This window comes from Idiotropiscis lumnitzeri, chromosome 15 (genome assembly GCF_059441095.1).
Source record: "Idiotropiscis lumnitzeri isolate Australia: NSW breed Sydney's pygmy pipehorse chromosome 15, RoL_Ilum_1.0, whole genome shotgun sequence".
Lineage (NCBI taxonomy): Eukaryota > Metazoa > Chordata > Actinopteri > Syngnathiformes > Syngnathidae > Idiotropiscis > Idiotropiscis lumnitzeri.
The window spans coordinates 3,863,162-3,891,140 of record NC_142405.1 but is presented as its reverse complement, the minus strand read 5'-3'; the positions used below and the strand labels follow the sequence as shown (position 1 = coordinate 3,891,140).

General features: G+C 47.3%; 5 protein-coding genes across 11 annotated transcripts; 2 read left to right on the top strand and 3 right to left on the bottom strand.

Annotated features, from left to right (window-relative positions):
* Nucleotides 1-2: 2 nt before the first annotated feature.
* On the top strand, nt 3-1,769 carry LOC148322297 (uncharacterized). The gene is made up of 4 exons (XM_088317423.1): nt 3-81; nt 753-1,081; nt 1,271-1,503; nt 1,635-1,769. The coding sequence occupies exons 2-3, from the start codon at nt 836-838 to the stop codon at nt 1,499-1,501; spliced, it is 477 nt and encodes a 158-aa protein (XP_088173549.1). The 5' UTR covers nt 3-81; nt 753-835; the 3' UTR covers nt 1,502-1,503; nt 1,635-1,769.
* A 694-nt stretch (nt 1,770-2,463) lies between these two features.
* LOC148322296 (xylosyltransferase 1-like) lies at nt 2,464-14,426 on the top strand. Its single transcript, XM_088316835.1, has 11 exons — nt 2,464-2,766; nt 6,204-6,615; nt 7,602-7,783; nt 7,860-8,062; nt 8,996-9,076; nt 9,145-9,361; nt 9,600-9,776; nt 10,721-10,992; nt 12,113-12,308; nt 12,464-12,800; nt 12,892-14,426. The coding sequence occupies exons 1-11, from the start codon at nt 2,500-2,502 to the stop codon at nt 13,218-13,220; spliced, it is 2,673 nt and encodes an 890-aa protein (XP_088172961.1). The 5' UTR covers nt 2,464-2,499; the 3' UTR covers nt 13,221-14,426.
* A 235-nt stretch (nt 14,427-14,661) lies between these two features.
* kat8 (K(lysine) acetyltransferase 8) lies at nt 14,662-18,439 on the bottom strand. The gene is made up of 11 exons (XM_088317106.1): nt 18,036-18,439; nt 17,532-17,606; nt 17,282-17,460; nt 17,122-17,175; nt 16,886-17,050; nt 16,205-16,294; nt 15,981-16,121; nt 15,726-15,819; nt 15,501-15,651; nt 14,882-15,036; nt 14,662-14,810 (listed from the first exon to the last, which is right to left on the bottom strand). The coding sequence occupies exons 1-11, from the start codon at nt 18,301-18,303 to the stop codon at nt 14,746-14,748; spliced, it is 1,437 nt and encodes a 478-aa protein (XP_088173232.1). The 5' UTR covers nt 18,304-18,439; the 3' UTR covers nt 14,662-14,745.
* Nucleotides 18,440-19,289: 850 nt separating this feature from the next.
* On the bottom strand, nt 19,290-21,770 carry rnf25 (ring finger protein 25). 3 transcript variants are annotated; one of them, XM_088317304.1, is made up of 10 exons: nt 21,526-21,674; nt 21,202-21,273; nt 21,042-21,138; nt 20,894-20,961; nt 20,739-20,808; nt 20,589-20,660; nt 20,359-20,499; nt 20,151-20,240; nt 19,946-20,083; nt 19,292-19,844 (listed from the first exon to the last, which is right to left on the bottom strand). In XM_088317304.1, exons 1-10 carry the CDS (start codon nt 21,549-21,551, stop codon nt 19,362-19,364), a joined length of 1,257 nt encoding a protein of 418 aa, XP_088173430.1. In that variant the 5' UTR covers nt 21,552-21,674; the 3' UTR covers nt 19,292-19,361. The 3 variants fall into 3 exon arrangements, with proteins under 3 accessions (XP_088173432.1, XP_088173430.1, XP_088173431.1); XM_088317305.1 differs by having other exon boundaries at nt 19,294-19,844; nt 21,660-21,770; XM_088317306.1 differs by having other exon boundaries at nt 19,290-19,844; nt 20,589-20,808; nt 21,660-21,700.
* A 1,176-nt stretch (nt 21,771-22,946) lies between these two features.
* LOC148322293 (ras-related protein Rab-35) lies at nt 22,947-27,966 on the bottom strand. Of its 5 annotated transcripts, none has more exons than XM_088317010.1 (8): nt 27,803-27,966; nt 25,851-26,091; nt 25,221-25,355; nt 25,088-25,138; nt 24,725-24,848; nt 24,520-24,644; nt 24,222-24,346; nt 22,947-23,981 (listed from the first exon to the last, which is right to left on the bottom strand). In XM_088317010.1, the coding sequence occupies exons 3-8, from the start codon at nt 25,273-25,275 to the stop codon at nt 23,832-23,834; spliced, it is 630 nt and encodes a 209-aa protein (XP_088173136.1). In that variant the 5' UTR covers nt 25,276-25,355; nt 25,851-26,091; nt 27,803-27,966; the 3' UTR covers nt 22,947-23,831. The 5 variants fall into 5 exon arrangements, with proteins under 5 accessions (XP_088173136.1, XP_088173138.1, XP_088173139.1 ...); XM_088317012.1 differs by having other exon boundaries at nt 25,860-26,091; XM_088317013.1 differs by having other exon boundaries at nt 25,864-26,091.
* Between the last annotated feature and the right edge of the window lie 13 nt (nt 27,967-27,979).

Sequence of the window (27,979 nt, the reverse complement as noted above, 5' to 3'; positions counted from 1 at the left end):
TTGTGGTTTAAAAGGTTTTAGCAATTCACATGGTTTGTTCGAAGTCATCGTGGAGCTAAGAATGCTTGCCGAAGTGCACAGGTCAGTACGTTGTTATTATTTTGAAGGCTGTAGAAATGTTAGTGATGATAAGCTAAAAAGTTATGAAAGCTTCGTTAATAGTTGGTTGATATGAATGAAATTAAAGTTTTGGTAGTCAGTTTTTCCACAGGAGTAAACGTGAGCCCCGTCTAATTACTGAACACATTTGACCATTTCTGTCCTATCTTTTTTTTTTTTAAAGTTTAAATCGTCGGCTTACATACGCAATTTTTTATATAAATTAAATTCAAGGTTCGGTGACTCCACATGTCACTGAATTATTTCCAAAACGAACATATTTAACCGAGACTCGTTGTGGTCCCGACTAATTTCTGGTCGTTTTTCCCGTGCGTTGTTTTTCGTGAGGGCGGGGCTGTGCGTAAGCACACGTACGCGCACACGCACACGACGACGAGCACGTGGCCGTGCGTACACAACGTAGAAAACAATCGCGTAATAAGCATTAATAGCAACAAAAATAAACATTTCTGCGTTGTTGAATTTTTATTTATTTATTTATTTTTTGTGTCATTTCCGATGTGGGTGTGCTGATGGATAGGCAAGTAGATAAACAGAAAAGGCCCTCCCAATTTTGAAGTACAGAGAAATTAGAATGGAACCGATTCTTGTAAATTTATTCATGAAAGATTTCTTGTCGTTACCCACCGCAGATACAATAGGGGTGCACGATGCGGTTGTTGTAGTTTTGCATTTCCCTCGGTGACGCGACAATCGAGCGTGGTAGAGGACAAGGATGCAATACGACTGGGCCGAAGACGACTTTGAGCTTCCCCAGGGCGTGGACCCCCTGGGAGGGGCGGTGCCCGAGGACGGCCGGCGCTACGTCATGTACCACGGCACCACCCGGCAGAGCGCCGACCTCATCCTGTTGTCGGGGTTCCGCCAGTCGCCCAACGGCATGTTGGGCCGCGGCGTCTACCTCAGCCGCGACCTGCAGAAGGCCAAGCGCTACCCGCTCCACCTTCCCGACGCCGACAAGGTTCTGGCAAGTTTGCTTTTGAAACCACAAACCCCCTTTAGCGCTTTTACATGATTTGAACGCATTTATACGCATTTATTTCATTCCAGCCATTTTACAGTTTTTCCTCACTATTGTTGTCACCCCCCCCCCACGCCTTCTGTGAGGCACTTTGTGTTTGTTTTTGTGCACTTGACGGATGTTTTGAAGGTGGTGCTGAAGGTGGCGGTGGACGTGGGCCGCGTGATCGCCATCAACTACCAGGGGCACCCTCGGCAGAAAACGTGGCACGACGCGCGCTACGGCCCTGTCTTCGACACCGCCTGGGTGCCTCCCCAGTGCGGGATGGTGCCCAGCGGGCTGGAAGAAGACTGCGTGTGGGACCCCCAGCGGATCGCCATCCTCGACACCATCGCGCCCACGCCACGCGTCTACGCTTAAAGGTGCCCGCCACTCGCTGTACAAATTACAGCTTTGCTAACAATGTTTCTTGAATCTGGTTTTCGACTTCAACTGGGAATTTTTCAAAGCCAGAACCTGGATCTTTTTTAGCTTTCTTTTTCAATGTTTTTAGGCTGCACAAGTCACACCGCAATCACCAACAATCCTTCTTGGAGCATCCATTTTCTTCCGGCTTAGGTGGCGGGAACTGCCTCTCCGCAGCCAATTTGTCCAGCGCTCCGGGAGGATCCTGGCGTGTTCTGTTCAGCGTGACCTAGGTCGTCCCCCGGGGCTCCTTCAGGTGGGATGTGCCCGGAACGCCTCACATGGGAGGTGTCCAGGAGCCATCTTTAGCAGATCAGCGTTCGAGTGCTGGCCCGCGACCTTGCCGCCGGGTCAGGCAACAGCTACCAATAGACTTGACCTGAGCGAAGTACGGCCTCGTGGTCACATCCAACCCGGCCACAGCCTCTCCCCGATCCACACAGTCACCATAAAACCAAAGTCAAACATAATATACGCAGTGCTTTTATTTTGAAAGTTGTACTTTTTATTTGATATGCACACGTGTGGATGCTATTCCAAACAAAGTAGCAAGCAAGCAAGCCGACTTGTGTCTGCAGTGTTGCCAATTTACCAAAAAAAAAATGTTCACTCCTCCATTCACTATTTTTCCAAAAAAAGAGAAATGACAATAGTGGTCATAACTCTTCAACAACATTCTTATTTCCTAAGAAGGCCAAGAATATTTCTCCTGATAATATGTTTATGCTTATTTTGGTAACAACTGACGATAGAGTTTTCTGATATTTTACCTTAATTAGGATTTTAGACTGTGATTTTAATGGCTTTAGCACCCTCTGGCGGCCACGCGTGGGCATCAGCCTGCCGCGCTCTCCTCTTTCTCCCCCTCTGCCAAAATCCCTCCCCTCCTCCCCGGTCGTCCCCCAGTCGTCGCCCGCCGCCAGCAGCCGCTCTGAAGCGGCGTCCAGGCGGCCATGAAGGCTCACGCGTGTCCCCGTAGGTTGGCCCTCAACCTCCGCCTCCGGTGCCGGTCGGCGGTGGCGGCCGCCGCGCTGGCCGTGCTGCTCATCCAGACTCTGCTGGTGTGGAACTTCAGCAGCCTGGACGGCTCGTCCGGCGGCCGCGAGAAGCGAGCCGTCGGCCCCGACACAGCCGACGGGCAACCGCCCAGGAGCGGACTGCTGCGGAGGAGTGAACCGCCGGAGTTGGCGGACGCCGCCGGGAGACACAAGCAACGAGCCGTAAGTCCGCTCTTTTGTCCATGTGGTTGGATGGTGGATGGATGTCTGCGTGTGTGTTTGGACGCGTGTCAGTGATGTGCGTGCAGCGGATGTCGTGCTTTGGCATCTGCAACTAGCAAGCAGAAGTCCAGTCAGAAAAGAGGCAATTTAACCTGGCATCCGCTTGACGGCGAGCCCGTTGGTTCGTTGGAAAATGTTCATTAACGCGGATTGACAGGCGCAAGGGGGAATGTAAAACTTCCAAATAATCGCCGAATGGCAAAAGTCAGCATTGTTTTTCTGGATATTTGTTAATTTTTACAATGAATAGTCAAGTTACTGAGAAAAGTTATAATCATCAAGTTTGTCAAGCGAGTTTGGTGATTAGACAGATTATTGAACTACTTTTGAATCTTTACGTCAAAGTCATTTTGATTAAAGGAGGCAATTGAACTTGGTTTAATGTTGAACCAGCTCGCTTGTTGCCAAAAGTTAATTTATAACCGGCACAAACGTGAAAGGAAGATTTCCGAACGAATGCAGATTGAGATCACTTGACTAAAATAAAAATAATTTCATCCTCGAGGTCCGCTTTCCTGCATGTTTTAGATGTTTCCCTCCTCCAACACACCCGATTTAAATGATTAGGGTCTTAATCAGTCTACTTTGCATCAGTCCAGTGACTTTCTGAACACTTTCTAATTATGCACAGCAATACTCTCCTTATGTCTTGATTTGACATTTTGGAAGGCAGAAATCTTCAAGCACACTTGAGTTCCAGGTTGGACATGCCCATATTACAGGAGGTGTAAATTCAATTTACTGAGGTCATTTGTGTGTTTTTCTTCGAGAGTAGAATATTAGAGAGATGCAATTTTTTTTTTTTAGCCGGTCATTGTTGTTTTACATTGTGTGTTCGTATTAAGCCGGCTTGTTGAAGCGACACTGGAAGTTTTCCCAGCGCGGCCGGGAGTCCCTCCCAGGTGAAGAGTGAAGTCTTGCGGTTTTGCGTCGTTGCTTCTTGTTTTGCTTTGGTGAGGGAGGCGAGGGCGAGGCCGCCACCCCTTTTGACATCCTTTCATTACGCTTTGGCCCGTTCCCTCTCATCTTCCCTTTGTGTGTGTGTGTGTGTGTGTGATGTGACTTGTAAAAGCGTGGCGGGCGAGACACAGCGGCTGTCTGACGTTTGAGCTGAGGGGGTGAAAAGCATGTCGGCAAATTGCTAGAAGTGCTTCTTAAAGGAGTGTCCAATCTCCCATGATGCTTTGCAAGACGCTCAAGGAGGAATACCAGAAACGAGCCTTATTTGAAGGTATCGGGTGCACATGGAGGCTGCCGATATCAGTCACCGATATTTATAGCAAGCGAAATCGCATTTTGAGTAAGCCCTCCTCTGCAGTAGTTGGCGCTACATTGTGTCTGGCAAATCATCATCCTGAAGGTGGCGCCATAACGACAGAGTCATCATTCCGACGCGGATAGTGCCATCGGTGTGACGCGTGATGCAACGAAAGGTCACGGGAAGCTGCTTGCACTGTCGCCACGGCGACGGCGCCCCCAGCCAAGCATTGCCCTCACCTACCATGAGGACCGATCATTCTTCTCTGGCCTTTTTGTCTTGCGCTCTCAGGACCCCCGCCACCTGTCAACGGGCACATTTAAGTGTGGCGTCGCCACGGCAACAGTCGACCAGACACCGTGCTGGGATCAGTTGACACTCCATGTGGATGACTTTGAAAGAACAACTTTCTTAAGTGATTCTCTTTTCACGTTGGCTGTCGACCAGTCCATTCTTTGTCCATAAATGCTCTGACATTGTTTATGACTCTTAAAATGACTTTTTTTTTTTTTCCTCCTCAAGTCCTGCTTTTGCTCAGCAACAACAAGGTCTTTGTGTCTAGAATCTCATCAAATGGATCAGATTGTCAGATAATTTGCATTTTTATGCTCAGTAGGTGATTGGTTGTCATGTTGTCATTTGCAGATTTACATTTGTTGTCTTTTAAATATTTTATTTTGTTATCTCACTAAAGAGATCTGTCTGTTGTCTTTAAAAAAAAAAAAAACATCAAATCAATAACCGCAATTTTTGCCAGTCCTGCTGTGGACCGTAAAAGCCGTCCAGATGGCCGGAAAGTGATCCGAAAGCTAAATGGACGCCTAAAACGAGGATGAAGAAGAAAAAGAAGAAGCTTTCCCACCGGCCGGATGAGCCGGGATTACGGCGGGATTATCATCTATCCTTCTATTATCCACACAACAACTTTTAATAATGCCGCATTCTCGTTTCCATATCGCTGTGCCGAGTTTAGGAGACGCTTTCGTCGCGTCACCGGAGAAAAATTGTGCTACGGCCCTGGACCCCAAAAATTCCGTTTTATCCGTTGAGCCGATTTGTCAAAGCGGAAAGACAAAAAAGAACACGTTTGTGCGATGATTGATCCATGGGAATCAGATTAAAGCCTTTCAACGGTATCAGAAGGCGCCGATCCAAAGCTTCTCGTCGGACGCCGACAATCGTCCGTGACACTCGACTGCCGAGCGTCCTGTCGCTGTTCACGTGGACTTTTGACAAAAATCACAACGTGTGAACTTTTTGTTGAAGTGGCATCAAAAGAGTGAGCTGGCTCGTCTGTCTGTTTTTGAAAAATGAAACGTTGCCTTCGGGCACAAACGTTTATCCTCGCCTGCTCTGGTGGGCGTCGCGTCGACGCCGCCTACGTGGCTGTAAACATTTTGAGCCAAACATCTCGACGTCAATGCACTGACTGTTCTCACTTAAGGCGCTTGTGGGTGTGTGTGTTGGCCTCCGACCAGCGGGGGCAGCGTATGAAGAAGCGGCGCCATTTTGCAAACGGAGCACAGTGACCCCATCTTAAAAAACACATCATCCATTTTGCTTTTGTAATATCGATAGCAGATTCGAACCGAGAACCTCTGGACTGCGAGGCAAATGTCCTACCCGTTCTTTTCGCCGCTCGCCATCCCTCCCGCCTGTCTGCCATTCCTCCGAGCTGACGTTGCACTTGACTTAATGAACGCTTGCGTCCCGAGCAGGTGGCGAGGCCCGTGGTGGACACGCCCCCCCTGCGTGCGTGTGTGTGCGTGTCACGCACGTTCGCTTAAACACGCCGACTCACACACAAGACCGATATCGGACCATGCGGGGGATGAAAATAGACCCCAAAGTCATGTGGTTTAGCACACACACGCACACACACACGCACACACACACTGCCATTGTGGCAAAAGTCAAGTTGGTCAGCATTGAGTGCTCGTCCATGACACGTGCACAGCTGGGGTTAAAGGTCATCTATTATGGTCGGGCAGGAAGTCAAGCATGTCATGGCAGCACGAAGCCTTCAGAACTAGCTTTAAAGAAAATAGACGCAAACAAAAAGTTCATCTCGAGTATCAGGCGGCATCTTGCTCACGGCGCTCTCTGTCTCCCCCTTCAGGACGTTTACCGCTCGCATCGGCCCAAAGAGAAACGACGTCCGTCCCCGGACAGCAACAACAACGAGAACTCGGTCCCCAAAGACTTGGAGCTCGTGGACCGCGGGCGCCCCGGAGAGCACTCGCCGCGCCGGAAGGGCGACGCCAAAGCGCGAAAGATGCCGGCAAAAGCGGGCCACCCAGTGGGCGCGTTCCCTCGGGCCGGACTCGGCGGCCTGTCGCCGCCGGCGTCGACGACGGCCGCCCCGTCGCTGCCGTCGGCGTCCGAGTGCGAGATGGGCGGCAAGGAAGTCATCTCGGCGCTGTCGCGAGCCAAAAGTCGCCAGTGTCGTCAGCAGATTGCCGACATCTACTGCCGCCACAAAGAGAACCTCCTCATGCCCGCTAAACTGCCAACGTACTGCCCCCTGCAGGGTGAGACCATCGCACGCACACACACACACACGTAATCTCAATCTCGGAAATAACTGAGATTAGTTGATTTGAGTGCTTCAAAGACTATCATCAAAGGCAAAAAAAAAAAAAAAAAAGCATTTCCAGTCACGGCTGACTTCACCGGTGGCTTCTTTTGGTTGCAGCATAACACCGAAATGCCGCTCCACCGTGTTTGCTTTGAACTTTGGGCTCCACTAATTGACCTGTGTCTGCAGAACTATTCAATCCACATTTTTTGAACATCGGGAGCCCACGTCTTCGTCAGGCTCGCGTTTGTGTTAGGGGGCGTGTCCCGCCTGTGTGGGCGTGTCCAAACGGAAAAGGCGAGCGAGTGCGTGTGAGCTCCTCCGACGTAATTACACCCTCATCACGCACACGCTTATTCTGGGATGTGCTGACTAATGACTTCCATGTCGGTTCAGCTTTTTTTTTTTTTTTTTTGCTTTTTTTTTTTTATCGCGGGCCCCACCCGAAGTCAAAACCAACCCCCACCCCACAATCCCACTGTCAGGCAGCAGGCAGGGCGGGAGCCTGTGGAGGGGGAGGGGGGAATTTGGGGGCGCCCTCCCCACTGCGGTTCGGCCTGTAGTTAGTGGTGGCGATCGATACCTCAAGCTCCGTGCACGCCCTGGAAGCCTACCGCAGTCACTCAACACGTGATGAGAACGACACGGATGAACACACATTGGAGTCACGTGTGTGCGTGTGTGTTTAGTATGGATTTGCTTTTAGAAGGACACATGGGTCATCTCATTTATGGCTGAGGTCGAGAAAAAAGGTTTTTGTTCATGTTAAGGAAAATAATTTGTTTAGAATTTGTCTCTAATTTATGGATTACATAGACAAATTGTTAATAAAGAAGCAAAATTGATTAAAATGAATAAATACATTTTACATTGCGTTAAACCTTTTTTTTTTTTTAATTTACAAAATCGCAGTGACTGACTGACTCCTCCCCCTTACAGGTAAAGCGAGCGTGAACGTCCAATGGGACGAGGAGGACGCTTCGGACCGTTCGCCGGCGTCGGCGTCACCGGTGCGTCTGGCCTTCGTCCTGGTGGTGCACGGGCGCGCCTCACGCCAGTTCCGCCGCCTCTTCAAGGCCATCTACCACACGGCGCACTTCTACTACATCCACGTCGACCAGGTGGCGCACGCACGCACACGCCATGACATCATCACCTCACACACACTGTGACCTGACGCCCGTGCGGCCTCCTCAGCGGTCGGACTTCCTGCACCGCGAGGTGACGTTGCTGGCCGGCCGGTACGCCAACGTGCGCGTGACGCCGTGGAGGATGGCCACCATCTGGGGCGGCGCCAGCCTGCTCAGCATGTACCTGCACGTCATGGAGGACCTCCTGGACATGCGCGATTGGTCCTGGGACTTCTTTGTCAACCTGAGCGCCGCCGACTACCCCGTCAGGTGAGCCGAGCGCGATGTCGGTAGTGCCGTGCTTTGAGGACTTATTTTCAAATTTGAGGCCCGAAAGGGTCGAGACGATCGAGGGAGAAATGCGACGGCACGGCACGGTTGTTTTCCAGGGAAAACACATTTTGCTTGTGTCAACAACTGACAATACTTGAAATATTCCAAAATGGATTTCCAAGAGGAAATTGCATGTCCTTGCCGTTATTGATCAAAATTTTATGCAAACCAGGAGGGGAAACTCACAGCACTCATATTGACTGGTTGTAGCAGAAAAAAAAAAACGGTTCATTACGTTGGTCACGCTATTTGCATGTCGATAGACGCCGAAAGCAGCACAGGGTTGGACGGAGTTCGGATTGGTCGCCAGGCAACCGCTCTACCACGCTGGTGTGACGCCCAAAAAAAAAAAAACACTGAAAACATCACATCGAAACCAAAACGCAAAAGAAAGACACACACGCTTGCTGTGATGTCACAGCACCGTCAAAAGTTGCGTCGTCAGCCGGCGCAGGGACATTGGGTCACTGCTAAAGGATGTGTGTGCGTGCGTGTGTTGTAGGGCTGGCCTACTAATTTTGTTTTATTGATTTTTATTGGTCATGACCATTTTTCCAAATAGATTTTTTTAGCGCTGCTGCCAGGAACCACAGGTTTTTTTCTTCTTAAAAAAGCAGTTTCCTTTCCAAGAATTCTGTCGCTCATTTGTAATGATGAAAAAATATTTCAGGGATTGTTTTGTATTTGGAGAAATGAAGCAAATAGCAGAAAATTAAAACCAAAGTACATTTGGACCATTTTAAGTTGATTCATTATAGCACCTCTCCAAAATTGTATTTTATTTTATTATTTTTTTTTTCGATATTGGCCCACCCTCGTGTGTTGTGCGTTGTGATTGGCTGCCGTCTAATGTCCACGTATTCTGGGCAGGACCAACGATCAGCTGGTGGCGTTCTTGTCCAAACACCGCCACCTCAACTTCATCAAGTCTCACGGCCGCGACAACGCCCGGTGAGCGACACCCGCCTAATGCCGCCCGCCCACCCGAGGTGGCGTCGTCTTATTGGCTGTGCTGTCAGTTTCATTCGCAAGCAGGGCCTGGACCGCCTCTTCCTGGAGTGCGACACGCACATGTGGCGGCTCGGGGACCGAAAGATCCCGGAAGGCGTCGCGGTGGACGGCGGCTCCGACTGGTTCCTGCTCAACCGGGCCTTCGTCGATTACGTGGTGCGATCCACTGATGAGCTGGTCGCCGGCTTGAAGCGATTCTACACCTTCACGCTACTTCCTGCCGAGGTAATGCTGGGAAGTCGCCCAATTACCAACAGTAAACATTTCTAATCGACAGAAATTGACATTCGGTGTTTTTGTTTTGCCAAATTGACTTCCATTGTCACTTTCTAAAGTCAAGTCCATTGGTTTGCGTTAGTTAACTGGTAGATTTGCCACATCCAATATGGCGGATGCAGTAATGTAACAGCAACGGGCTAACCGCTGAATGACCACCTCACACGCTCTCCGTTGCCCCCTGCAGTCGTTCTTCCACACGGTGCTGGAGAACAGCGCCCTCTGTGGCAGCATGGTGGACAACAACCTGAGGCTGACCAACTGGAACCGCAAGCTGGGCTGCAAATGTCAGTACAAGCACATCGTGGATTGGTGCGGCTGCTCGCCCAACGACTTCAAGCCCGTCGACATGCCGCGCTTCCTGGTAACCGCCGGCGTGCACGCACGCACACACGAACGCGTCTTTCATCTCCCGTGGCGGGGGTGTGTTGCGTGTGTCAGTTGCACTTATGGACATGAAATTTGGTAGACATGTCTATCATGAGTAATCCCACCAAAAAAGTCTCAAAAAGCCTCGCCTGACAAGACACAAGAAGTCAGCCATTTTACTTTGAAGTGGCCTTTTGAATGATTATCTTCGGACGGCACAATGTTGTTATTAGAAGGAAACGCAGAGCGAGCGCCAGATGTATCCCAACAGGAAGTGTTCGTCATGTGCGGATATTTCTGGGCCGAGCGAGTGTGTTCCCGTGTGTTGTACCGTCCACTTTTCCAGCCGCGCCAGGAATAGCTTTGGCAAATTAGCGGTGCGTCCTGAGCGACGGGCCTCTGCGCGCTGGCAGCTGATCCAGGAAGCAGCTGCTGTATTTTTAGACGTCTGCTGACTTCCAACCCGTCATTAGCGCAAATCCGCCGACAGTCACGGCCCGCGCTGCCGCTCCCTGCCATTGGGGGCGCCACCGCGTTACTGCCGTTGATGAAAATGAACCTTCCAGCTAATTGGAATGCGTTAACATTTCGTCCCTGTCTCTTCTCAAAAATTAAGAGTTTAGAGAATTTATTTAGTTTTAGCTTTATCTTATCTTAGCTTATCTTTTGAGGATCGTTTGGACAAAAGAGTATTTTGTGAACAAAAACTTTATCTTCTTTCCGAAACATGTGATGATTCGCACACGCCACAGTGTAGCGCCAACTACTGGCATGGATGACTTAGCCCATGTCTGAATTATTTTTTGTCGTCAGTATCGGTGGCTGGTATCGGCAGCCTTCACGAGTCGCCGATATATTGAAAGAGGTGCTGACTCAATTGCAACTTGCCTCTGATTTGCACACTTACCAGTTCTTCCTTCCCGTTGTTGTCGTGGACAGCAAACGTCGCGTCCCACCTTCTTCGCCAGGAAGTTTGAAGCCAGCATCAGCCAGGATATCATCAACCAGCTGGACGCGCACTTGTTCGGGACGCCGGCGCCGGGCCTGCCGGGCCTGAGCGCATACTGGGAGAACGTCTACGAGCGGGAGACGGACGGCGCCGACGCCCTGACGGACGCCGCGCTCAGCCACTACCACGCCTTCGCGCGCTTGGGCCTGGAGCGCGCCGCCGCCGCGTCGCTACGGGGAAGCACCGCCGACGACAGCTGCAGGTACCAAAACGTGCGGCAAACCGGATCGGACCGCTGCTGACGACCCTTTTCAGGGGATGTCTGTTTGTTTCTAAGTAACGTCATTGGTGTGATATGTGGCAGAGGGTATGTCTAATTTTACCCCCGAGGGATTATAATCCGCGTGATGTCATCTGGTAGAACGTGACGTGGATTACGCAGTACGGGCGTGACAGTCCTCCCATGAAATGAAGACTGAAAAAAACCACAAAGTAATTGACAGTACTTCAACTAAAAATGTTTCTAATTGCTTTTGAACTATTTTAAGCAGCGGTTGTCAAACTTTTTACAGCAACCGCTGCCTCCCAAAAATGTTTGGAAATATGTTTTTTCCTCAAGTGCCACCATCATGAGCAATATTAAAATACAGTCTTGAAGTCGTGATTGCTCATCGAAAACAAGGCAAGGTTTTCGTTCTCAAACGTTTCTTTCAATGTCATTTAAAGCTATTGTGACGCCATTCAAAGTTAACACTTAAATATAGCAACTAAAAAAAAAATAAAAATTATTAAATTTTTAATAAATAAATAAATATAATTAAATAAATTTTAAGTCGTTTAAGTTATTGCGCACGTTTGTATTTTTTTTTTTTTTTATTGCGGAACAGACAACGTTATTTTGCGTTTCACTTTCAAGCCACATTTCCAAAGCTATTAAAAGTTTCAGCAAATTTTCAAATAGTGGCTCAACCTTGGCTCATGTTGAGCTCTGCTGGTGAGTTCGTGATCATGGGACATTTGAGCGTCGAGTCATTGATCCCCAACGTTAGCTGACGTTGGCCAACTTTAGCTCACATTGACGTACAATCGGCCTTCAGTTTGAGTGAGTGTGCGTAGGCGTGTGTGTGTTTGGACGCCCTCAAAAGCTACAAGAAAGTCCTTGTTAATGTTTGGGTGGGATTGTGGCTCCTGTACGTGCGCGCGCGTGCGCACGTGTGTATTGAAGAAAGACTTGTCTGTTTCACAAGTGTAAAAATGTATTTGACTCCAACACCTCAAGCGTACGTGCGTGCTACCTGTAAAATGTTTCCATATTTGGTCAAGTCCATCACACGTGTGTGCGTGTGTGTGTGTGTGTGTGTGCGTGTGTGTGTGTGTTTCAGGTATGAGGCGACAGGCCACCCCACGTCCGTACACATGTACTTCGTGTCGGACCAGTTCCAGGGCTACTTGGTGCGCCACACGGCGCTCAACCGAGCTTCCGCCCAGACGGAGACTCTGGAGACCTGGGTGAACCCCCGAGACCACTTCACCCTGTCCGGACACCCCAACCCCGCCAACAGGCTGCAGCACATACAGGTCACACGTGCACACAAGTACACAGAAATTTTAAAAAATTAACTAAAAGGAAGCATATTCGAAAAAATAGGAAAAAACAAAGCTGCTCTAAGAAACAATTTGAACTTCGCCAGCCAATATCGGCGTCGCCTGACGTGTTTGTGGCGTGTGTGCAGGTGGGGGCGGACTGGGATGCCAAGGAGCGAGTGTTCCGCCGGCGCGGCGGCCCGCTGGGGCCCGAGGACGAGGTCGCTGCGGCGCAGCGCTGGAGCCGATCCGCGGCCAACCTGACGGCGACGGTGGTGTGGATCGACCCCACCAACGTGATCGCCGCCACCTACGACATCCACGTGGACGCCGGCGCCGACGTCACTCACTACCGCCCCCCGCTGGCCTCGCCGCTGCGCCCTGGCGTCTGGACTTTACAGGTCCTCAACCGCTGGACTCCGCTGGGACAAACGCGCTTCCTCGTCACCCCGCTAGAGTTCCGCCGGCGGCGACCCATCACGCAAGGTCAGGACGTAATGACAGCGCAGAAGAGAGCGCACGAAACGTTTACTTTGTGTTTTGGTGACGGGTTTGTTTTTATTGTTTTTGCATGCAGAGGAGGCGCGCGTGGCGCACGGCGGTCCATCCGGTCGGTCGTACATGGAGCAGAGCTTCCACGGGCTGAACCCGGTTCTGCACCTGCCGCTCAGCTTGGCCGCCATGGAGGAGGCGGAGGCTAACGCCAACCTGACCGGGGCGCCGCTGCGCCGCTGGCTGGACCACCTGCTGGCTGGCTTCTGGGAGGCGGCCGGCGTGTGCGCCGCCGGTCCCGCCCCCGCCGCTTGTCCCGTCCTGCCCCGCTGCCGCCGCACCGCCTGGAGCTCGGACAGCCCTGATCCCAAATCCCAATTGGGGCCCCCCAGGCCCGACGGACGCATCAGGTAGCAACAGGAGCCTTTTGGACACTTTTATTTTGAAGGTATGCGTGCCATCACCGTGGCACTTGAGCGCTGACAAGAATTTGCATTTCAATTACCTGGAAGGTTTTTTTTTCCTCCCACTAAAATTGGTCACTTTTATTTATTCATGAGTTCATTTTCAAAATGTCATTTATTAGCACATATAATACTAAAATAGTCATTAAAATACATTTATATATATTTTTTGTTTTTTTATCTCATTAAATAATTGTAATAATTATGCTAATATTATAAGAGTGTTCTAATATCATAAATTATTCCTAAAATGTTATTCATAATAGAAAAAAAGGAGAATTTGATATTTTTTTCATTAGTTATATATTTTAACTCTTTTTTATATAATTTAAAATAAAAGCACAAACGTTTTCTGTTTTTCCATTAGCAGAATTGATAATTGATTAATTATTTTAATTCATTAAACTCATTTTTGGTGAATAAACATAAAACTGGGAAAAGCATTTTATATGTAACTATGTGGCGTTCAAAAGAATTAAATAAAACAGAAAAATAAATGAGAATTTTAGTTAACAATTACAATTTTACATATTAACTATTTTTTTTAAGCTTCAAAATCAAAGCACAACCGATTTCCCTCTGACCCTATTTGACCGTTTGTCGAATGTCATAAAAGAGCAAAACGGCGCTTTGTGACGACCGCTCTCTTACTGCTTCAGTTTCACAGGAAGTGATGTCATCACATTATTGTACACGAATGGATGGATGGATAGTGTGTGTACGTGTGTGTGCGCGCCTGAGAGAGAGTGTGTGGGTGGTGTGGGGCCCCCAAGGAGCAGCCGGTGCTCAGACTGATACGAGAAACAGACAAAAAAACAACAAATATTTATTGATTTTGTATTAATTTCTGTTGGAATGTATTTATTTGCTGTTACTATGGCAACAGAGGGGCACGAGTTGCAGCATGCCTCAAAGAGTCCCTTCGGAGACTCGTTCTTTGAAAAACACGATTGACAAAGACCCTGGTCTGAAAGCTGAACACTGTGAGATTTTAAACTGCCTCACATTTTTTGACTTTGTTATTTAAGATGAGAAATTCGTATGAATGGATGTTTATTTAAGTATGTTGCATATTTGTCTTGAACTGAAAATACTTTTGGTCGCTGCTCTTTGTCGACACTTGTGACGGTGCCTTTTGTGTTCCACATGGACGCCTTCAAAAAACTTTGGGAACAAAATAAATAATAAAGAGTTAAAAAAAAACGTGTCTGATTTTTTCTCTTTGTGTTAAGGTTTATGTGATAATGTAGTTATCACCTAATATGTGAAACTTTCGCATTAAAATGCAAACTTTAGCAGGTAATATAAAACGTCATCACGCCATCTAGTGGACAAATGGCGCAATGACATCATTCCGGAGGAGACGGATGACACAAGTCCACACAAGTGAGTTGTTTTCTTTTGTTTTATTTTAAGAAAGTAGCAAGACAAACAGTATGGCACATATTTACACAAACAACGGCGGCTTCATCTTCTCACTTCTTGGACAGCTTGGCCTGTTTGTTTTTGGGTGGTGCCCACTTGAGGCACACAGTGTCCACTGCATGATGGTTGGAAGGCGTTACTTTGGGCAGGCGATGCGAAACGTGACGGCGGCCCGAGGCGACTCACCAGTGATGGGCGGCTTCTTGTACTGGGCGCTCTTGAGGTGCTCCTCGACCAGTTTGGGCGTGACGCAGATGACGTGCTGGCCTTTCCAGTACTTGACCATGTTGAGCGATTGCAGCGTGCTGATGATGTCGCTCTGCGTGATGCTCGTCATCTGGCTGCAAGGAAAAACACGGGGGGAGGGAATTTGGACATTGATCGCGATGACCACTTCCCCTCATCTGTTTTGTTTCTTTCATCTTTCTTACGTTTGACTCTTTCTTAAAATTTCATTTTGGTCTTTTTTGACCAGCCATTTTAGAACACGATTTGATATGCGGCTAGTCTACCAAATGAAAAATACAGTCTCTCCTTTGTTTTTAAAATCTTTTTGTGGATTAATAAAATAAGACCAAGATAACTCATTAATGTGTGCAAATCAATAGATATATATATTTTTTTTAAATATTACTCATTTACAACCAGCCGAGTAAAAAATGGACCTTTGACGTTTTTTGCCATCAATGCTATTAAATGACTTAAAGGTAGAAAAATTTGCAAAATGACTGAGCCTGGTCTCACAAAAACCTGGCTTTTGAAGAGGGGTGTGTAGACATTTTCTACCTATTGCTTGTGCGGGTACCTGAGGTCTTTGATGGAAAGCGTCCCCCTGAAGTCTCGGAGGATCTCCAAAAGCACCCAGGACCAGTAACTGCGGTAGCTCAGCTTGCCCAGGTCAGACAACGGCTTCTCCGGCGAACCCACCGCGCTCTCCAGCTTGGACAGCTCGTAACCTGAATGGATGCACACGTGCGGTTCAAACAGAGCGCCTCGTGGTTGTCGGGACGGGAAGTGAGCTGCCACTCACTGAAGGCGATGAGGAATTTCCCGTAGCCGCGACGTTGGTACGGCGGCAGAGTGAGGATGCAGGCCACGTTGTTCCCGTCGGGAGATTCTTTCTCCTGGAAAAATGAAACAACAGCCCGACATTTAAAAGATTGGCCACTTTTACGAAATGTTTTGGTGTGGTTGCCGTGGTATCGTTTCATTTTCAGGACTGGTATCGGGGTACTTTACGCAGGTCTGGTATGGAAATTGCAATCTTGTGCCATGGTGGCCTTACTTTGGAGAAGTATCCCACGATGTGCGCCCCCTGCTTGTTGACCTCGGTGAGGATGTAGAAGATGAAAGGCTCCACGTCAAAGTAAAGCGTTTTGTGGTCCAGGAACAGTTTGGCCAGCAGACACAAGTTTTGACAGTAAATCTGAAACACGTCGACACGCACAACAAGAGCACAGCGTTGACGTCACACTTCCAATTGCTGGCGGGCACTTCTCGTCCGCTCACCTTGTGGTCGCGTCCGTCTACCTCGTAGACGGAGATGTTGCTCCTGCGGTAGATCTCCTTGCCCGGAGGCTGCTTCCACTGGCAGTTGGACTGAAAACGCACGTTGACGTCAGGTCAGGTCGCACAAGTCGAGACAAAACGATTTCTATTACACTGAAAGCTTCACTTCATGTTTGCACGGAGGGAAAACCACAGAAACTTTTTACAAGCCATTTTTCATATGCGCACTTGTGCGTGTGTGATGGCCTCAAGTTCTGAGGTGACAAAAGTTTGCAAAAATAAAAAAAATAATGTGGAAATGTCAGTTCCAAAAACAGTTTAGATAAAATAGGGGAAAGAAGTAAAACTGAGTAAAAAACAAAAAAAAGTAAAAAATAAATCAAATGAAATCAATTAAAAAGTAAGTATAATAAAAAATAAAATTTAAATATCCTGAAGAGAAAATACATCAAATGTAAAATAAAAACCAAGCAAAAGCATAAAAAGTAAAAAAAAAGGAGAAAAGTAAAAACATTGCGCACTACACATTTAAAAAAAAAAGGAGTAAATTCACAAAATAAAACTGGATATAAAACAAGGACAGAAAAAGGTACAAATTAAAATGATCAAGTGCGTCAAGTGAAAGAGTCGAGTGTCAAACTTGTAAAAAAATAAAATAAAATTAATTAATTAAAAACTGACCAGGTGGTGCCTGAAGGTGTTCTCGTACTTCATGTACTTGAGGCAGTACTCGCAGATCCAAAGTTTGGGCTGCTTGCCGTAATCTTCAGGGAAGGGCGAGAAGTACCACGCGTCGATCTCAAAGTTGCCGATCTGAATCTTGTCCACGTATTTCACCTTGGTGATCTGCGGAGGGCGTGTGGGCTGAGGATGAGCACGACCGAGACCAGCGGCGCCAACATGAAGACGCTTCCTACCGCCTCGTGCTCCTTCTCCAGCGCCGCCGTGGTCGGGTCCATCTCGGCGTACGTCTGCGACAAACACATGGGCGTTACACGGTTGCGTTGCACAGCCGTTACCATGGTGACAAATAGCGATCCACAAAAACACATTCTTGTGGGTGAGGAAACGGCGGACCTTCTGCACGTGGTTGATCTCGTCATGTTTGCGTTTCTGATTGCGCGTGATCTTGCGCTCGGGCTGCTCGCCGATGTCGCCCACGCCGCCTACTTCCACGCTCTTCCTCACTGCGTCCTTCACCGTCTTGGTTAGCGCCAAACGAGCTTTGCCCACCCACTCGTCCAGACGCCTGTTGACTGAGCGCACGCACATGCAACATGACCACTACGCTCACATGTACTCCCGCAGCGTATGTCTGTGCACTTACAGCCGACATAGTGCACATAGAACTCTTCTCTTCCTTCCTGCTCGTTTAGTCGAGACTGAATCACTTCTGCCGCATCTGCAAACAAACAGGTGACGCATGTGAACAATGAGTGATGAGTTTCTTTAAATGAACAAAATAAATTTTAAAAAAAGCACAGAAAGTGGATATTGCATTCAATAGCGCCCCCTATAGATGCAATCAAGTGGCGCACTCCACTTTGTCTCAATCAGTCAACAATCAAGCTCACACAATCGATTTTTATGCCTGGCAAGGCGGCAAACAAACACGCCCCCTAGTGACGGTGACGTCATGACAATCATTTAGTGTTCTGCTCTTCTCATCATTCGGTGACGTCACGTCGTTTTTTGATTTCCTTTTTTGGTTTGAAGGCATCACCACTCAACCGTTGGACAGTCAATTCATCAATAAGCAAAATGTCCCCAATATGAATCACGATCGTTGAAATTACATTAGCCGCCACACGTTAGCAAGCTCAATACTTACGCCATGTTTTGTCTGCTCGTTGACACAAATAGGTTTCTCCGATCTCCACTGACACTTCCTGCTCTCTGCCGCCGAGCAGGACGCTCCTCTCCGGGGCGTGCTGGCTGCCGGGGCCGCCGTCTCCTGCCTCCCGGCCGTGAGCCTCCGTTTCGGCCTCTGCGTCGTCGTCTTCTCCACCGCTGCCGTTCGACGAGCAAGCCGCCCGGAGGCAGGCGTCCGCGTCCCCACGCTCACTCACCGCAGGACACGAGTCCAGATCCGCGTCCATGACCACTCGTCCGTCCCGGTTCGGTTGGGTTGAGCTGTACTCACGTGCCACCCGTCTTCAGCTTGAAAACAAGCGCGCTTAACAACAAAGTGACAACATGGCCGACGCGTCGCTTTTGTGTGACGTCATTACGCACAGGATTATTAACATATATTCTGTTCATCCATTCTCCGAACCGCTTAACCTCACTAGCAAAAATTAAAGTGTCATAACCGATAACTCGCCGTCCCGTACCAACCACAAAATGGAGAAAAAAAATCAATAACCATAAAATAAATCCTGACGTCATAGTATGTACGTGGGGGGTTTCTAATTTTAAAGAAACCGACTGGTCAATGGCAAAATTTGGAGTTATACTCGGCAGATAAATTTAACATGGTAACGTTTATGGGATTGGATATAAAAAAAAACCCACCAAGACTCACAACACTGAGACTGAAATGTCATTGGACCCACTTAAAAAAAAAACGCCTGCGACATGGAAATACTCAAGTTGAAACACCATGGCCCAAAAAATTACTTCATCCACATTCATGTACCGGGAGCACTGCAATCAAATGTAACGTTGGGTATAAATTCAAACAATTCCATGAAATAAATGAAAATTAGAAAGCCTTCCTTGTAAATTGTTCCCACAACTGACACTGTTTGATTAAATAAATGCATTTTCAATGTTATTGGCAATTTAATTGATGTGGCGCCAACTCATTCACTACCAGCCGAGTAAAAAAGAATCTTTGACGTCTTTAGCCATCAAGGCCATAAATGAGTTAATAAAAACAAATAAATGTAAAATTGTTTATTTTACTGTTTTTTTTAACTGTTTACAGTATACCAATCAAACCCAGAGGCGGGGTACACGCTTAACTGGTTGCTATGCAATCGCACATCTAAATAACTACGAGCACTCACATTCACACCATCGGACAACTTACCATGAAAAAAAGCTAGTGATGCAAAATTAGTTTATTAGTCATTTTATTTAGTGGAACCACACCATAAGATGAGTGTGTGTGTGTGTGTGTGTGTGGGGGGGTGCGCGCGCGTGTGTGTGCGTGTCAGAGCTCCTCCTCAGGCCCCCCCACCCACTGCTGGCGGGGCACCCTACCCCTCGGTGCCCGAGCGTCCCAACGGTGACGTTGCGGGGGCCCCCCGTGGGTCGCGTGCTGCGGGCCCCTTCTGCGGGACCGCTGAACATGCCCCGCTGCCGTATGTTTGTCAGAAGAAGAGTGACTTCCTGTTTGGCGAAGAGTCAAGTGAGCATGCACGTCGCCGGGTGGGCCGTCGGCGGGGTCCGGCGATAGACGGAGCGAGTCCAGGTGTTCTGAGATGGGGGCGGTTCCTTTGATGTGATGCGTTCGGGGTCCGCTTCCTCTCCTGGGGCCCCTGCCGTGGTTGTGGCGCTTGTGGGCCTGAGGCTGCCCGTGAATGCCTGAGCAATGCGTTGGCGGCGGAGTAAAGTGCTGCGATGGTGGAGGAAGTTCACAGGCGGCGGGGAGCGGAGGGTCCACAACGCCGCCGCTATCAGGAGGAGGAGGGGCCTTTTGGAGAAACACAAATATCACAGCTGACGTCAACAAGATTTGACAAATGTGTGCCCTGGCCCGGCCGTGGTGGGTCACATGACGCGCGTTGTCTCCACCTCATTGATGTGTATGAGGAAGCGGTTGGACTCCTCCTCTGGATTGATGACGCCTCCTCGACAGCGTTGTCTGTCCAGAACCTTCTCAAGTTCTCGCCACTTCTGCCGGAATCTGGAGCGGATGGCGGCGCCGTCCAGCTGAGTGATCATGAATACACTTTAGTCCTCACTTCCTCTGTAGCGCGCCGCTCACTTCCAGTCTCACCTCGGGCAGCTGTGGAGCGGCGCTGGCCATCAGCTGGTCCAGGTCGTAGGTCAGAGGCTCGCGGCATACAGGACAAACCACCGTCAACTCCTGCGCGACATGAGAAATTGCGGGATGGATTTAAAACAGGATGGCCATTTTTTTTTTTAATTAAGAATTTTTTCACATTTATTGATCCTGGATGACGTCATTGAAGTTGACAACTCACCTGCTGTTGCGTGGCCGTCTTGTCATCGGCCATCTCCTGCTGGCGGCGGCGTATCTCCTCCTCCGAGTGGCGAGCGTATCGGCCCAGGCAGTGAGAGTGGAAGTAGTGATAACAGCGCGTCTTGCTGAACGACTCTCCCTCCTGGACAGTCAAGCAGCAAGCGTGTGTTACCAGAAGTCTTCCGGTCCATGTTGAGTGGATAAAAAGGGACAGACGAAGCTGAACGTGACCTTGAATCCGTACAGGCAGATGACACAGTTCCCGTGTGGGATGTTGCTTTCAGTCAGGATTTCTTTGGCTTTCTGGAGGAGAGAAAAAATGAAAAAAGTTGACATTTCAAGTTGAATTTCCCGTTTGAGATCAACGGTGACAGCAGTGACCTCAATCAGCTGGTACAAGATGGGCGAGCCCACGCATGACTCGGCTTCAAGCTCAAGACTCTGCTGGAGGCTAGAACACAAAAACATCCTCATCGTCATCATCATCATCAAACAAGCAACTTTAATAATATTTCCAGGAGAGCGGAGAGCGTTACCTGCTGAGCTTGTCGTCAGAGAGTCCTCGCGGGTTGTGTATGGAGATGTCAGGAGACGAGCAAGGATACTGAACACACAGGAACAAAAGTAAACAACATGCAAGTTGATAATATCCATGCAAGTAAAAAAATATCCCATGTGCGCCACCTGCTCATTGAGGGTCATCGTCAAGCCGAGTCGGACAAACTGCGATCCCGAATCTTCGGCTGTGGACGGGTACAGAACCAGACTCACCTCCCAGCGTCTGAACACAACAAAACATCGAAGTCAATAAACATGTTTGGGTACTTGACTTGAGGTTGCTCACCTGTCCTGTGTCCTGGTGACTCGAAGGTCATCCAAGTAGATGGACTGCAGCACCTCAATCTCACACAGGACCCTGACCAAGGAGGACAAGAAAGAGGAGGAGGAGGAGGAGGAAAATAGGGGATGAGGAGGGAAAGAACGAGAAAGAAGAGGCAGAGCCATCATCACACGACTCGAAGGTGTCTAAGTACATCCACAAACACAACGAGTAATTCAACACCCCCAGCTGCTCTTAAAACAGAAGAAACTATTTCATGTTGACATGTCATGCTTTTGCTTCGGTCAAATCGGTAAGCGTTAGCACGTTAGCACGTAGCTACGTTACGTGGATGGCGATCGCCGGCGCTCCATTTGCAGCCCAAATCACGCCAACAAACATCCGACGTTCGAACACCGGATTGCGGCTGCGTGTCATCAAGTTGCCAGGTTTGTCTCGAAACAAGTTGAGCTCAAACTCACTCGCTCTCCGTCGCCGCCATGATTGTTTGCTTCAGGAGTCGCTGTCCTGTCACTTCTTCTACGGTCGTTTCACCTCACACGTGTGACGTCTTTGGGGAGCGAGCGCCCCCTAACGCGTAGGCAACGCGCTTGAACTTGGGCCATTTTTGTACATTTTTTTGCAGCATAATTCATCTGCTGGACGTTTAAATAATGCGTGCTCGTTCAGAAATGTATAAGACTGCTTTATGAGACGTAAAAAGAAATCACCTTTCTTTTCAGACTCGAGGCCCATGGACAGATAAACCCACTGCTGTAGACACTATAAAACAACGTACAGATACAGGACACTAATTCATACACTCTGACTAGGCTCCAATATATTTTACCAAAGTTCTGAAAGCTTTACCAAGCACGTACAACATTGTAATATGCTTCGGAATGTTTTGCAATGTTGTAATCATCGTATAGGTTTCGGCCTATGTGACACACATAGTTTTGTTTGACTTCAGGTTGAAATGACTGGAGGACTCATTTTTGTCTTGAAAATACAAATTTCAAGCCACCCAACTACACTGCTCTTCTAGAAAACAAATGGATGTAAGTTTATAGCATTAAAATATATTTTTTTTACTGGTGTGGCACTTCGAGAAAGAGTGCAACATGTAGTTTGCAAACACTTTAATGACTTGAAAATGGACTGAGAGAGGGTTACTTTTAAGCCATGGCCATTATACAGAGTAGTTGACTTCACAGTCAAGATGGTGAGACTTTGAAGATTGGATATTGGGCGAAAGCTATTTTATGATGCGTAATCCACAGCTCACCTTGCTTGTCCTAATCCAAAATTCTCAAGAGCTGGACGGAGGGCTCACACTTCCTTGTCTTTGTAGCAGAATCCCCAACAGCCACGGGGAGATGCAAACAAGCATGCAGCAGCATAATTCGTGGTTGGAAGCAGAAGGCTGAGCAAGTAGCCACAGCAACCAGCGAAGCTGATATGCCACAGTTTGTGGTTGGCGGAGGAAGCCGCAGGCCATTCAGGAACTCTGGTGGTTGCATCTTTGGCAGATGAATGCCTCACACGCTGAGCAGGATTGCATCATCAATAAAGGCTTAAATGAGAGTGAGTGGCTGACAGACTGTGATTGGCCGATAATAGCTTGGCTGTCATGAGAGACTGTGATTGGCTGACAGGTTGGACGTCATGGCAGACTGTGACATTTTACCATAATTGCAAAAAGACTCAACAACAAAAGTATAATCTTACGCAAGGGTCCCAAAAACAGCGTTACATCGACAAAACCATTTTGGAATGAAGACTTTTATTTGTACAGTTGCTAGGCAACAGAGTTACATAAAAATAAAACACATTTTAAGATACTGGTCACGTTTGTGTTAGTGTGTCCACAGTTAGTTGATGGCACACAAGAAGTGCAAATAAAGTTTGTGTCTGCCGCCATTTGTCTTCTTCTTGTTTGTCCTTTTTACAAGTGCAACTACACAAACATGTTGGCTCCACCTTCAGGTAGATTTGATTCTGCGCGGAGCCAGCGAGGATTTCAATTGTTAGCAAGACAAATGCACGCTTTGGTTCAAGTTGAATGAAATAAAAAAATAAAATGTATACAAAAAAACAAAAGTCAACTGGGGCCACACTGACACAAGACCCCCCCCCCCCTTTTTGAGAAAATAAGATTGAAGTCATGCTTTTTAATTATTTATTAAATTTGGACACAAAACCGATCGATAAAATTCTGTTTAATATTTGTTGTATAATTTCAAGAAAAAAAAATCTTTTTTAAATATTAATTTTGCATATTTCTCGGGATATTCCCACATTGAGAAAAGATTTATACCCTACCTATATCTATGAATATGCGCACAAAAAGGCTTCATTGATGATTTTCTGCTCATATTCTAATATTTCGACTTAAATCAAAAATATAATTTGCCACTGTCACTTTTTCTTTCACTATATTGATTTTAATCTTAAAAAAAAAAAAAAAAAAAAAAAAGATTCATAGTGCAGTAGTTGTATATTTTGTCAGTGTGGTCCCAGCACTAGTGTGTAATAATGCTCGTCCAGTATTCACATGTGATAATACGCTCCTAGTACAGTAGTCACCAATGAAGTTGTCAGTGCGGACGTGAGATGAACAAAAAAATGGGGGCGGGTGGGGTTTCCCTCTTTCAGCAGCATTTCTTGGCTCTCTTCCGGCGGTCCCGCTCCCGATGCGCGTTGATGTTGACCGTGTCTCTCTCGCGCTCGCGTTCCCGCTCGGCACGGCTCTGACTTTGCTTCTTGGCCCGCAGGACCATGTGAGTGAAGGCCATGAACATCTGGCGAGCAGCACAACCACACAATACACGTGTCACACGCGTGTCACTGATGCATATTAATGCCACACAAGAACATAAAAAAAGGAAAGTTTGACTTATAAAATCTTTAAAAACACTTAGCCTTATTTATTGGGTGACTTGACAATACGACAAAAGAGCAGCACAATTAGCCGAATTTGGAAGTCAAACTTATCACATAATGTTCAACTTTTTTTTTCCCCTCCTGGAGTGGCAACAGACCTCTTCCACGTTGATGTTCTCTTTGGCGCTGGTCTCGAACACACGCACCCCCACCGACTCCCCGAAGCGCATCGCGTCCTGAGCGTCCACCTGCTTCCTGGACGGGTCGTCGTTCTTGTTTCCCACTGGGTGAAAAAAAATTAATAAATACAAAAAAAATGTCACGTAAAAATCCCTATATAGTATCTCAGGGACACTGGATTAATCGTTTCAGTACTAATGTCACTCATTTAATGGGAGTATGTTTAAAAACAATAAATAAATCTCTCCATATTGGAGTAAAGACGGTTCGACTGACCGAGAACCTTGCAGACGCTGTCGCAGTTTTGAGAGATTTCGTTGAGCCAGCGCTTGACGTTGACAAACGACTCAGGATTGGTCACGTCGTACACGATGATGACGCCGTGCGTGTTCCGGTAATACCTGCACGCACGCACACACGCAAACAGTTGAGCATGTCAAGACAGGCGTGCGTGTGCGCATGTGTCGTTTGAAGTGCTTACGTGGAGGTAATGGTCCTGAATCTTTCCTGCCCGGCCGTGTCCCAAATTTGCAGTTTGACTCGCTCCCCATCCACGTCCACCGTCCTGATCTTGAAGTCCACGCCGATGGTGGTGATGTAACTTCCTGTCGGCGCACCCACTTATTTCAATGATGTCTTAAGGCATTTGTCTCAGCATTAATTGCACCCGCACCCCCAAACACACACAGGACAGCGGTCTAAGTCCTGAAGTAGCAAAGCAACCCCAGATCACCAGCATGATGGGTTTTTTTTTGTTCTCCTACATTAAATCATCTTTTCCCCAGAATTCTACATGTACAAGCAGGTACTTGTGTACGTGGATGAACGAGCGCTTGAAACGCACCGGAGAAGGAATTGTCGGCAAACCGCAGCAGCAGGCTGCTTTTCCCGACATCTGCGAGAAGAAAACATGGCAGGAACGTCAAAGTGAGAACACTGACAAATGACGAGACGGGACGGGACGAGACGAGACGCACTGGAGTCGCCGATGATGAGCAGCTTGAAGAGGTGATTGTAGTCCTTTCCCGCCATTCTTGACTCCTCACTGTCTGACTTCAGACACGACTGCCGTCGCCGCACTCACGCTACGATCAGCACTGGCCTTTGGGATCCTCCGCATTAACAACGATATGGAGGAGAACAACAAAGAAAAATAGAACAAAAGTAGACAATAAAGTAGAGAACAGATAGAAAGAAAAGAAACTCAACACAACATTATTTATAGAGCACTTTCAAACATCCATGGCTGCATTCAACGTGCTGTAGCAAAATGGCTTGTTGCCTCTGCAGCTCCCTTTAGTCCTCCTCGCAACCTCCACATACGACAACAAAGACAACGAAGACCACAAAGTAAACAAAAGGGAGCTGTTACTTTGAAATCGATACATCTGTCTGACGACTGATTAAAAAAACATTTTTTAATTTCCTAGCCTTAATTCACAAACATTATTTTAAATTGACATAAATTGGCTGGCAGTTTGTTCAGGTTCGCCCATGTCGCTCAGTGTGCGGCGGGCCTAAGATGTCAAATGTTGCGATTGTGACTTATTTGTAGTCTCCAACTCCGTGGAACACTTTGCAACCGTATACTAAGAAAATGTACTTACTTTACTTACTTACTGTGTCCGGCATCACCCTGGCTTTTAGTTCACTTTGCCGATCCGAGTCAAAACTTTCCAGCTGCAGACAGCAGACGAGACCCGAGCATGGAAACGGACTATGCGAAGACAGAGGGACAACTACGAGATGATGTTCCTTCTCATCAGAGGTTCCATCATTGAAGTGTTCATGAGCATCAGGAAAGTGAGGCGCCGCGTTCCTTCTTTTTTAGGGCTGCTTCCAACTTGACTAAACAGAGAGGAAGAAGAGATCTTGTGTTTAGAAGGAGCTAAAAGCAGAAAAGAGAACTTGTTCCAAGTTGAATGAGTGTCAGTTTCATTGTGCGCCTCCCTGTCCAACTGCCACTACTTAAGACTTCACAAAACACTTTTGGCACCACACAGGACACACAGCAGTCAGCGTTATTTGATGAAGTAACTTGCTCAATTTCCTCAATGAAATCCTCACCAGCAGCCAGCTAATAGCAGTTAAACCACGTTCCGTTTGCAAAATAGGCCTTTTCAGGAGTTTTTCTTTGTTTCTAAAAATTGACATCTCACAGGTTACATTTCCAAATACAACCACGATTATTAATCCTCCTTCTTCAATTCGGCTTTTCGGAAGCACCCTTAAAATCGCTTTTATTTCATTATATATATGTTCATCAATATAACAAATATACAGCACGTAAGAGTAACCGTTTGTTGGCAAATCATTCATTGAAGTTTAGTGAAGTTAACAACTTTCTGAGGAACAATTTGTCCGTTGTAAAACTTAAGATTTTGTCGGTGGTAAGCTTCTTGACGTATCGTAATACAAAAGAAAAAAATACATTTCGCTTAAAAACAGGAACTTCCTACTGTGTTCGAGTTATGAGCGGAAGTCAGAAATGTCCACTTTCCATTTCGAAAATGTATCGGGGTCCTCCAAAAATGACATTCAGTTCACATATAGAAAGATTTTATATTTAGAAACATGTGAACGACTCCTATCGATTGTGTACTCACAGACGCCGTTTTTGTTGAGAAGAGAGCAAGCGTGTTGTCGCTAACAATGCTAGCATCGCTCAAGCAAACAGCGCGAGAACTGTGCAGTGGGAGGAAAAAAAATGTTTGTTTTTTTGTAACTCAAGTGTCAACACTGCGACACGTACAATATACGACGTTTAGCTAATTTATAAGTAATTCGCCAAAAAGAAAAATGTAGACTTCCTGTTCCATTCAACATTTCCATACACCCATCGAAATAAAGTTAATAATTTAATTATAATTTGAAGATAAAATGTTTTTGTAAAATGTTTCAAAGATGTTGGGGGGTCACAAAGGGAAGACAACTGAACGTTCCTATTTTCAAAGGAACGAAACGCAGCATCGCTTACTACCGGTCACGTGATCAAACAGAATGATTTGACGTTGTAAAATAATAAAGTTTGGAAATAACCAATTTATCATGATAAAACGCCTGCTAACACACAAATTATGATTAGCAAAGAAAAAAACGTTAGGGTGACGTCACGACTCCAACACATCTTCCGGCTTAGAGCCAAACTTGCTTCGTTTTTTTGTGAAACAAAAAAAAAAACGAAGCCAACAATGAAACAAATCATCTCCTTGTCACAAGTTTGTAAGCCAAGTGGGATCTTTCAGGAAGACATTCCGTCCGGCCCACGTTTTGGGTATTTTCGCTCATTTTGAGTCACAATTAAATTTTTTTTTGCTGCAATCTCACTGAGTCGAGAACGGTAGAAATTGCAAGAAACCAAAAGCACTTAGTTTAGCGCAACCATAGGAGTAAGAACACGATTGTAAAATTAAGTTGTAGGATTTACATGGTTTGAGGAGTTACAAAAAAAAGAAAAAGGTACACGGTTTGGTTGTCGGACGTTGAAATGAAGTCCGTTTGATGGGTGCAGGCCAGTGGCGGACACGGAAACTTGTCCGCGCACTCGCGTCAAACTCACTTTAGTTGAGCGTGGGCGGCTTGGAGGTTCGTTGCCGACTCGTTGAGCTCGTCCGTGTCTCTAAATGACCAACAGAGTCGAGAAGATTCGGAACGCGTTAGTGTCGACCACACCTGATGAGCTGCCTGCCGATATCCCAGCATCTCACGATGCCTTTGTGGCGCCTGGGATAAAGCA

Bases quoted from the DNA above. Each gene is read 5' to 3' on its own strand.
- LOC148322296 (XM_088316835.1), top strand. From the start codon at position 2,500: ATGAAGGCTCACGCGTGTCCCCGTAGGTTGGCCCTCAACCTCCGCCTC. The intron at 2,767-6,203 runs GTAAGTCCGCTC...CTCCCCCTTCAG, and splicing joins GGAGACACAAGCAACGAGCC to GACGTTTACCGCTCGCATCG. The intron at 9,077-9,144 runs GTGAGCGACACC...CTGTGCTGTCAG, and splicing joins CACGGCCGCGACAACGCCCG to TTTCATTCGCAAGCAGGGCC.
- kat8 (XM_088317106.1), bottom strand. From the start codon at position 18,303: ATGGACGCGGATCTGGACTCGTGTCCTGCGGTGAGTGAGCGTGGGGAC. The intron at 17,051-17,121 runs GTAGGAAGCGTC...CGCCCTCCGCAG, and splicing joins TGGAGAAGGAGCACGAGGCG to ATCACCAAGGTGAAATACGT. The intron at 15,652-15,725 runs GTGAGTGGCAGC...GCATCCATTCAG, and splicing joins GAAATTCCTCATCGCCTTCA to GTTACGAGCTGTCCAAGCTG.
- LOC148322297 (XM_088317423.1), top strand. From the start codon at position 836: ATGCAATACGACTGGGCCGAAGACGACTTTGAGCTTCCCCAGGGCGTG. The intron at 1,082-1,270 runs GTTCTGGCAAGT...GATGTTTTGAAG, and splicing joins ACCTTCCCGACGCCGACAAG to GTGGTGCTGAAGGTGGCGGT.
- LOC148322293 (XM_088317010.1), bottom strand. From the start codon at position 25,275: ATGGCGGGAAAGGACTACAATCACCTCTTCAAGCTGCTCATCATCGGC. The intron at 25,139-25,220 runs GTGCGTCTCGTC...TTCTTCTCGCAG, and splicing joins GCTCATCATCGGCGACTCCA to ATGTCGGGAAAAGCAGCCTG. The intron at 24,645-24,724 runs GTAAGCACTTCA...GCGTGCGTGCAG, and splicing joins TTCAGGACCATTACCTCCAC to GTATTACCGGAACACGCACG.
- rnf25 (XM_088317306.1), bottom strand. From the start codon at position 21,679: ATGGCGGCGACGGAGAGCGA. The intron at 20,962-21,041 runs GTGGCGCACATG...CTGTGTGTTCAG, and splicing joins CGATGACCCTCAATGAGCAG to TATCCTTGCTCGTCTCCTGA. The intron at 19,845-19,945 runs GTGGAGACAACG...TTTCTCCAAAAG, and splicing joins TCCTCATACACATCAATGAG to GCCCCTCCTCCTCCTGATAG.